This window comes from Poecilia reticulata, chromosome 7, assembly GCF_904066995.2.
Source record: "Poecilia reticulata chromosome 7, P_reticulata-male-v2, whole genome shotgun sequence".
Lineage (NCBI taxonomy): Eukaryota > Metazoa > Chordata > Actinopteri > Cyprinodontiformes > Poeciliidae > Poecilia > Poecilia reticulata.
Genome location: NC_088836.1, coordinates 22,264,833 through 22,274,841, shown reverse-complemented (window position 1 = coordinate 22,274,841; position 10,009 = coordinate 22,264,833). Strand labels below are relative to the sequence as shown.

At 40.0% G+C, this 10,009-nt stretch overlaps 1 protein-coding gene across 1 annotated transcript; it reads right to left on the bottom strand.

Annotated features, from left to right (window-relative positions):
- Positions 1–688: 688 nt before the first annotated feature.
- wnt7ab (wingless-type MMTV integration site family, member 7Ab) lies at positions 689–9,693 on the bottom strand. Its single transcript, XM_008414088.3, has 4 exons — positions 9,063–9,693; positions 8,416–8,642; positions 5,337–5,608; positions 689–2,326 (listed from the first exon to the last, which is right to left on the bottom strand). The coding sequence occupies exons 1-4, from the start codon at positions 9,131–9,133 to the stop codon at positions 1,844–1,846; spliced, it is 1,053 nt and encodes a 350-aa protein (XP_008412310.1). The 5' UTR covers positions 9,134–9,693; the 3' UTR covers positions 689–1,843.
- Positions 9,694–10,009: the final 316 nt, after the last annotated feature.

The window sequence follows — 10,009 nt, the reverse complement described above, 5'->3', positions numbered from 1 at the left end:
ATTGCAGAAGACATTTCTAATAAATTAAGTGGAGTCCATTTTAATGGCTGAGAGAACAAAAAGATGTTCTGGTTTTCTCATTTTAGCTTGTTAAATTATTAATAAATGTGATGCTGCAGAATTTCTTAATACTTGTAATTCTATATCTTGTGAGCACGACCAGTGCGAGAGAGACCAGCCTGACTTACGCAGCTTTACAGTTGAACAGAACTTCAAAAAGAGAAAATAGTTGCAAAATCAGCATAAGGTCATTGATTTTTAGGATTCTATTAGCGATTAGCATTATCAGCAAATATAATGGGGTTAGCATTAAGCACCTTTTCATTTCCTCTGATTTTGTTTTAAAACGCCTCACTAGTTGCGTTTCCATTATAAATGTGCGCAAATCTTTGTCAATATTCTGCTAATGTTGAAAAGACTCAATTTCGCAATTGCTATGTTCTACACTAAAGCGTGTTGTAGTCAGTGTGTCCTTGTTGTAGCAGAGACATTTACTGTGTTCACTAGTTGGAAAAGTATCTAATTTTTACTTACTGACCACCAACCGACGATCAGGGCAAATCAAGTGTAATGTCGTCAGACTCCAGTTATGCTAGTCATTCCGGTCATTCCAGTGTATTTCTCATCAATCATTTTTCTCTTTGGCAATATTTAAGTGTTGTGTGATGAGTCAAGAATGAAAATATGATCTTGTTAGCGTAGTTCTGTTCCTGTATTCCATCAGTAGTAGTTGTGAAATGCAGTAAACAAAGGTTTGAACACAGACAGATATAGACAGCCTCTATCTCGTACAATATACAACAAGCGACGGCTGTGACAGCCAACTGACATATATCAGCTTTTTTTCACATGGGCTTTATAGACAGATCTCATTGTCCACATCTGACAACGAGTAGGAACAATAAGATATAAATAAAACATTCATATAAAAATAGTCCTTTACAAATATATACTCTATTAACTATCATTTACCAAACGTGGAAAATGTGCCCTTGTTTTTGATCAGCAAATAAGTCCAGTAGAACCAGGTCAAAGTCAAGACAATAAGTACAGTATACAGACTTTTACCTCAACTAGTGAGATTTTCTAGACTAGCAGCAACAGAAGAAGGAAAATAAAACTCACAAAAGGTAGATAGGTCAATGTGAGCAGCCTACAGTCGTTCCAGAAGGAACAACACTATGCTACAATATGACTCAAATCCAGTGTGTTAACTGTAGACATGTTTGATTGCTTCAACAAACTAAAAAACTGTTGATATTTAGTTGTTTTTTTTTATCCATACAGGACAAGATCAGTAGTTTTTTTTTTATAGAATAAATTAATATTAATAAGTCTCATTCTCTAAATACAGCATGTTAAATATTTCAAATGGTTATCTCTCTAATTTTGTCTGTGCACATGGGGGTGCAAACTACAGCAGTGTGTCCTGCTCAGCACCACATCCACCTCAACTCATCCGCGTCTTGTAGAGTCCGAGCAGAGAAAATGTCCGTACCAGTCCATTCAGCTTAAAGTCTCGGGTGTTTTGCTTCATCGACAGAAACCGTGATCCGTTTTCCAGGTTACTGTCGGTCCGTTTCCAGTGTTTTATCAGACAGTTGTTGTGCCGCATCCCGACAAAGAGTCCAAGAAGAAGGGTGAAGAACTTCTTGTGCAAAACAACCGTGGTGCCCCATCTTCGGCTGGCTGCATACGCAGCACAGCAGTGCTGTAGTAGTCGTTGCTAAAACAGAAAAGACTGCAAAACGCAGACTTTAAACAGAAAGTAGACTGTGAAAACTTACAGAAACACACACTCACATCTCCACGCACACAGACACACACCCTCCAATAAATATTCTCATTTGCATGTGTACACCTCTGTCCTTTCGCTGCAGGTGTTGCATTTAACGTAGCAGCACCACAGGAACTTGCAGTTGCACTGCCAGACCCGGGAGTACTGGTGTGTGTTGTATCCCCTTCCGCAGCACATCAGGTCGCAGCCGCTGATGTGCTGCATCATTGTCTTGTTGCACACCCTCCCCTGTGTCCCCAGGCTTCCCGTCACCGGGTCCGCCTCGCAGTAATTCGGCGACTTGTCTATGTACACCAGGTCCGTGTCCAGTGGCTTCCGGTATGAATAAGGCTTCTTGATTTTCAGGAATTTTGGACGCTTGTTGCGGCTTGCTTTGACTGGTTCCACGTGGACAGCATGGGCATATTTCTCCTTGAGAATGTAGCCGAGCTCGCGGAACTTGGGAAGTGTAGTCCAGCAGGTTTTGGTTGTGCAGGAGCCTGAGACACCGTGGCACTTACATTCCAGCCGCATATTCTTCTCCAGAATCTAGACGCAGAAAGAAAACAAGGTGAAACACTGAGAACCGGTGAGAGCAATGGATTTTTAACAAGTTTGGCTATATTCCAATGCAACGCACAGGGCTTAAAGTCAAACGTAATGTCCTAAAGACAAGATTGCAACTGCTGAAACTGACTCAATGTGACTTAAAAATGTACAATGGCAGATTAACTACAGCCCCACCACAATGCAGCATGATACCAAATACACAGAAGCCAAAATAATGTATCAGATTTCATACCCTGTGTATGTAGTTACCACACACAACCCACAAAAGTCAAGAGTGACTGTACAAGGCGCCGAGTGACTAGGATTACTGCTAAATCCTGAGCTGATGACAATGAGAAGTGCCACTGCAGTTTTCTTTAGCAGCAAGGTCAATCACAACTTCCTTTTTCTTTTCTTAAAATACTGCATATTTAGTGCATCATTCTGTTTCCCAAAGACCTTTGCAGGAAACTTATGACTGTATTCTTGACAAACAAAGCTGCAATAGTAAACGCTAAACACAAAAGTGTTAAGAAGAACTTTTTCCTTGGTGAGCCCCTTCATAAAAACCTTGCCTGCAACTCCTTTAACCATCGGTTGTCCTGAAGCTAACACTTGTGACAGCTATTGTCTACCGGTCTTCCACTCGGGAGCTGAGAACGCTGCTCCCGCTCGGTGTCACCGCTTTTGATTAGGATAAATAAAGGAGTTGGTGGGTGGGTAGGCCGTCAAAACAGAGGGTCTTTTTACTAGCAGAACGGAAGGAGAAAAAGAAAAGCGGCTCGGGGACTGAATCCACAAGCACAATCTTATCCTTGGGAGGCAATTTAGCTTTCCAGATAAGCCAATTTGAATTCAAGGTGCAAAAACATGCATGGTCTACTTTATACACGCAGGCGTGAGGAGACTTTTCAGCCACTGTTTTGGACGTGTTGGTTGTGTGAAGTAGGTCTTTTTGGCAGAGGCGGCAAGAGAAAGGATATCTGTTAACTTTGGTCAATGCTGCCTCTAACCCTGACTTTGGCACATTATTCCACTCAGTGTCTAGCTTTCAGACCCACTGGAGTCTCTTTGTCACTCTGCAGTGTTCTGCAACCATGCATGCAAGAAAAACACGAATGAAAACAATCAGGCAAGCTTTCCTCCTTGGTATTTTATCATATTAGTCTTGTTCCTCGTTAAGTTTTTATGGCGTAATCTCCAGCGTTTTGTTGCTTTTGATGCTTTCCGCTGTGAATAACGGTTGATTGTATCTCCTTTGGAGCTAAACATGACCGGTTTACAGTACATAATGAAATTTTTTGTTTAAAGTCATACTCTAGATCAGGAAGACACACTCGGTCTTGTAAACTGACTTGTTATAAAGATAGAGTTTATCTATTTTAAAGCAACTGCAATCCTTCAAACAAAAAAAAACAAAACTGATCCATCACCAATGACAATCAAGCCAAAAAGTAAACACCCCCAAGGTGCATGTGGAGACACATTTTACCTGATGTGGGTTTGTGAGATTAGCAAAACTGTTGGTTGCAGATTGTCATAACTGTAACTGAAGACTGTCTTTGTGGTGTAAAACATGGGGTGAGGGAGACAGAGTTAATGCCTTTTCGTACAGTGTTGGTCTGTTTCCAACGCATGGATCTTGGCTGTAATCAAACCCTGCCACTTAGACAGTTCGTCCTCTAAAAGCCGTTCTTTCTTCCACTTCTTGTTTAAGCTTGGTCCCCTCTGCATAGGTCTTTGACAAGCCAAGAAATGGTAGAGACAGTTAGCACTTCCTGAGATCAGTCTCAAACTACTTATCAATTGTTTTAGCACCACAACTTCAAATATATATATTTTTAAACGTATGTTTTTCTGTCAATATTGACAGAGAAATTCCAATCAAAGATGCCCTAATACTTACACTGCAGTGGCAGGTAATGATGAAGACCTCTACATCAAATATTAATTCAATAGAAGATCATGACCATGGCTAAAGAGGTGCTATGCTAAAAACATCCTATTGTAAAACACCGTTCACAATTTTCTTTTAATATTTAACTTCTTATACGTACATTTGAGGTTTAAGGGAAAACAGAGTTGTGTCATTGATTCTAAAAATCACTGGATATCTATTTCACACATGTAGGCCACATATAAAGTTTTTAAAAAAATCTAAAGAAAAACAAAATATTTTTACCTTACGTTTATCTTTGCCTTTCTGTATAAAAAAATCTTAAGTTTCCATATAATGTTTATTGGGACCAAATCCAGAATAAACGCCATCAAATGTTCAATATTGCCCATATAAAAGTGGTTCCAACCTTGCATGATCTTCTTTTTAACATGCAAAGCATCAGAAAGTCCTGTATTAAAGCTCTATGTTGTCTGGACACTACTTTATAAAACTCAATTTTTTTTCTCCTTCCAAAACTCAGGTACCAACTACATTACTTTCTTTTTTAAATTGACATCTTTTCACCATTCTTAAAAGAAATGTATACCTACATAGCTGGGTGAATCAAAAATGCTGTAGTAAATGCTAAGCCAGTAGGTGGCAATACCATAATTAACACTAACTATATAAAAATTTCCAATAACATTCTGAGCATAGCTAAAGTAGTGTTGGGATATAGATTCCCTGAAACCGGTGTAGCAAATTTCCATACCCTTTGCTCCTGGTCATTAGCTTCTTCAGCTAACATTTGGTGTTTGACGTAAACAGAATCAGGACACTGTTGTGGGAGTTTCTCACATAAAAAGCAACAGTGTACATGTAGAAGTTAAGCTTCTAAGTCATTGTTTTGAAATCCACCCCACGACTGGACACCACAACAGCTTTTTTAAAAAAAATTCAACTTTTAGAAAATATTCTGAAATTTTTTCCCCATAAATGATGGCGTGAATGGAGTGGAAAATCTTGTTTCCAAAATATCCATGTTAAGCCGGAAAGGTCTTATTATAGATAGGTGTGTTTGCGTATATTTTCTCTTTGAACTTGGATAGAGTACATCTTCTTGTCCCTTACCTTGCGTCCCACCTCATTATTATGGAGGTTCATTAGCGTTCTTGCGTTCTGCTTGACCTCCCTCGCGTCTATGAAAACTTTGGAGAAGCCTAATCCGTAGCGAATGTCTGCCGAGCAGCCTCCCCACTTCCATCCTTGGTCCTTGCTGTAGAAACCCTGCTTTTCCTTGTCACAGCTGCAGTCACTCAGGTTGCCCTGCGTACAGGCGGCTGTGATGGCGTGGGCCACCCCGGCAGCAATGATTGCGTAGGTGAATGCCGCTTCTTTGCTACCTGGGGGAGCAGAAAAGAAGGCGATCAATAACACTGTCTGTGAAATATTGAAGTGATTGGTGTATCTCCTTCAGCTAAAGTGAATACAATAAATAAGTAAAGAGGGAGGTCAATTATTAACCAGTTGTATGCTTACATCACAGCCTTGCTGACATATCACTCAAGAGCTGCAGTGTTTTGAAACCTAACCTGGAAACTGTCCTGCCCATGAACCAAAATGTCTGCTAGCGGTATAGTCAACAAAGCTGCATGAATAAGAGGGTTGTCGACAAGGAAGGGCTATTGATCCTCTTGGAAGCTGCTACATTGTGTGTACACTCCCAAGATAGGGATGTCAGAATCTTCACCCTGCTGTTATCTGTCCCCAATTCCAGCTAATAAATCATTTACACATACGGAAATATTGGCAAAATAAGTAAAGGTTTGACAGAAGGTCTGGTAGAAGTACAGACAGGGTTGGCAGAAAGAGTTTCAATATCTCAGTAATGAGCCAAGCGGAAAGTAATTATGGTCTCAAAGAATCATAAAATCCCCTCTCATAAGCAAAGCCATCTTAAAACACCCTGTGATGGAATAAAAGTGTTTATTGTTAAACACAATAAGCAAGAAGAGTGTTTTACTTTTAAATTTCCAATCCGCGATTTATCAAAATGCAAACAGGAAACTGCTGATTACGACATCCATCATATCTATGTGTAAATAAACTCCTCTTGTCACTGTTTGCTCTAAACAAACATCATACTTTCTTTGTGCTTCCTCCTGCCACACCGTTCACTGTGTGAAGCTGCCATGTTTTTTGATAAACATCTTGGATGTGTGCCCTTGCCATTGAAAGAAAGGAGAAAAAACTAATATTGAGGCATTAATTATGTGGACGTTTTTATGGACTCGATGGGCGAGGAGCCAAAAAAGAAGGTGTGTCAGTGCAGACTGCGCCGTTGTTAATTCTTTCCCCTTCAGTCGCGAGTGCACGGGTTCACCGCAAAAGATGGAATGAATGAGAGATGGAAGATCTAAGATCCCAGGCCTGTCCGGGTTTGAGAAGGATGCACTTTACCATATCTGTGATGAACTTCTGAACTAAGACAGCTCAGTTTAGGCCCAATTAACCCCTTCCCCTACTCCATGTTTATCCCCATTTTGTCTCTTCCCACTTCCATTTTGTAACTGTATGCAAACCAATGGTATTTTTGGTTACCACAGTAATTAATAATTTTCAGAAAAAAGTTCAAATCTCAAGTATAATTTCATCCATCTTATCAGTTATCTGTTCCTGCTTATCTGTGCAGAAGCCTAAAATACTTCTAAGTGACCTCCTGCTGGTAGGTGCGATGCGTGAAGTCATATAACTGCATTTTGTTTTTACAGTGGACTATGATTAAAATGTACAAAATCATCTGAAATCATTGGTTAAACGTACCTAGGTACAGCCTCTGTAATAAAGGTTCAAGAGAAGATGCCACCATTAAAAAAATCTAAGTGCAAAAAGAGCAAAACCTTTAGTACAACTTAAAGTTTTTTTCATTTTAGGGCAAAAAATAAGTCAAATGTAAGGTTTTCCAACATTATGCCACTTTGCTGATCTCTCCTTTTGCTTCAGGAGCAATTGCAAACAGCCTAGCTCCCCTTAGTCTGGGCATCAACAATACCACCTATTTAAAACTATTCACTATCTATGCTAATCTGACCAGTGAAACCAATCTATTTGGTATGGCTGTCCATACCATGGACTACAAGGAAAATAAAAACTCCAGATTGGCTAAAAAGACCCTCCATTCATAAAGCAGATTGTCAAACAGCACTGTTTCATTTCAAAAGAATACAAAGATAATCCTCTTTTTGCAACAGCAGAAGGCAACAATGCCTTAAACAGCTGGTCCAAGCTGCCACCTATTGTATGTAAGATATTTTTATTTAAATATATTCATCTGAGGTGGAAGGAGGAACATTTCTAAAATATATTTCAGTACTTTCTAAAACAGTTTTACAAAACCACCTGAGGTAACTAAACTGCTTCCTCTTCCTGGCATTATTTCAATTGCAATTTCCCTGAAAGGTTTTCCTTAAACATGACAAAACTCCAGCTGTGATTTCCTCATGCCCTTCGAGTTTCTCCATCTCAGCAGCAGGAATACTGACTTGAAATCATTTCTATCTCTTATTTAGCACTTGCTTTGCTCTGAGTTGTTGCCCGGTGTAATTTATACCCGTGGTAAGCTCTACATCCTTACAGTGAGAGCCACGGCACCCATCACCAGACGGGATAAAGACCAGGGAAAATGTGCCTCTAGAGACTTTGACTGGATGAAAAGAAAGGTTGCCAACATTCAGAAGAGCTTTGTTCCAACACTGGCTTCACAATACCTTTTATACATGTTCAGAAAGTCCCTCCTCTGAGAAAAATAAAGGGCAACTAGGCCTGGTGTAAACAACACTGACTCCTAAGGGATGCTTACAGGTGCAATAGCTATTTGTGTTATTCATAAGAAGAAAAGTTTGAAGAGCAAATTATCAACTGGACAAACACCACCTAGGGTATATGAAAAGCAATGCCTATCAAGCTCAAACAATTTGTTTTATCAAGGGAAAAACATCGATCATTTTATGAGTCCAAATTTTAAAGTTCACTTCTGTCTTTTTTTTTTTTTTTTTTTATCAAATATTGCTCACTTTTATAGCGGAAGTGATAACAGAGCAAAAGGTTAAGAATGGGATTAATCATAAATGACCCCTAAAACGAGCTCACAATCATCAAGTGTATACATTTTTTAATATTTAATAACAAACGTCAACAGACAGCAACATACCCACTTTCAACTCTTTTCCGAAGACAGTCCTCTCTCCAAGAGCAGAGCAGTTCCAGCGCCCGTTTTTGAACTGAAATTGACACTCGTTGATGCCCATTTGTGCTCCCTCTCCGATGACGATAATGGCATCGGGGCGACTCTGGCAGATAATCCGTTGTCTGGGAGCCAAACCGGGGATCTTGTTACAGATTATACTCGCACCAAGGGCCACCACCGACGAAAATCCACTGCGAATAATAATAAATAAAAAAAAAAAAACGGATAGAACTGAGAGTCTGATCGAATCATGTATTATTACAAAAATTATGAACATACCCAAACCATGAAACAGGTAAATCATATTAAAAGTTCTTGTTTAGGTACTTTAGTTACATTATGCAGCCTAGTTCCAGGAGTTTTTTGTTTTGTTTTGTTTCGTTTTGTTTTTTTGCATAAATTACAGGTAGGCTTTTGTAAAATAAAAGCGCCCGCTTCTATAATAATAACAGTATTCATTAAATCAGCTACCTGTTTTGGAGAAAATAAAGACTTATGTGTTTTTGGAGAGATTAACCCCTTGAGAGCTGCTATTATTCCTGTTAAAAGCCTTATCTTTCTGGGACATTGTTCTACATTTGCTGATCAGAAACTGAATAAGCGCTCCTTACCCAATTTTGAGGTAAACAATCCCTAAACAAAGTAAAACTCTTAAAATCCAACGTCGTGTTCTCCGGCTCATTGCGACCCAGCTTTCAGTTTCATGCACGGATCTGCAGAGCTGATTTTAATAACGCGCCTCGCTCCTGTTCTCCGCTCGACCACAGCTCAGGTAACTCCAGGGGGAAGTCCAAAACCACGAAAAGCATCAAAAACTGAAGAAGCCCGAAGGACTTTTTACAAACCGAGCGGGACAGCATCCAAACTCCCTTGGCGAGGCCCCCTCTGGATTGGCCCTCTTGTCATTGCGAGGGTGTCACAGGTAACCCTTGGGGGTGAGCAAGTGCGATTATCTCTTTCTCACAGTTCCTCTGCTACCCGCAGGTCTTGGTTATATATCTGCCTCATCTATCTGGGGCGTGTTCACAGGAGACAAGGGGCCCTTGCTGAAGAATCCCGCCAGGGGTGACTCTCAACACACACACACACATACACACACGCACAGTCTCTGCTGCTCTCCCTATGTTTTGTACGTTCGCACACACCTCTGCTGAGAAATCACCTTGACTGATTGGAACTGCAATTAATTCGGCTTATTATGAGTCAGCGTGTCATGCGCATGTGTTTGTTTCACCGCAGCTAACAAAATGTTTCCACACCTGCCAAGAAGCACAAAGCAAAAGCCAGGAATAATCACGGCTTTAATTACTGTGTTATGATCTTCAAGCACTAACTCGGATAGGATAATAGTCTTCTCTGTTTACTCTTCTGGTAAGCTGATATTTTGAGTCAGCATTTGTGAAATTAATAATTTTATCACGAATGGATTTGATTTTTATGTTATTCGTGTTTATACTTGAAAACACCACTATTTTCCACTTTCATGCATCCAGTGGGGGCTTCTGCATGTACGTGTCCCTTTTTGGGCGCCAACCTTTTACAATGGTGACATCTGGTG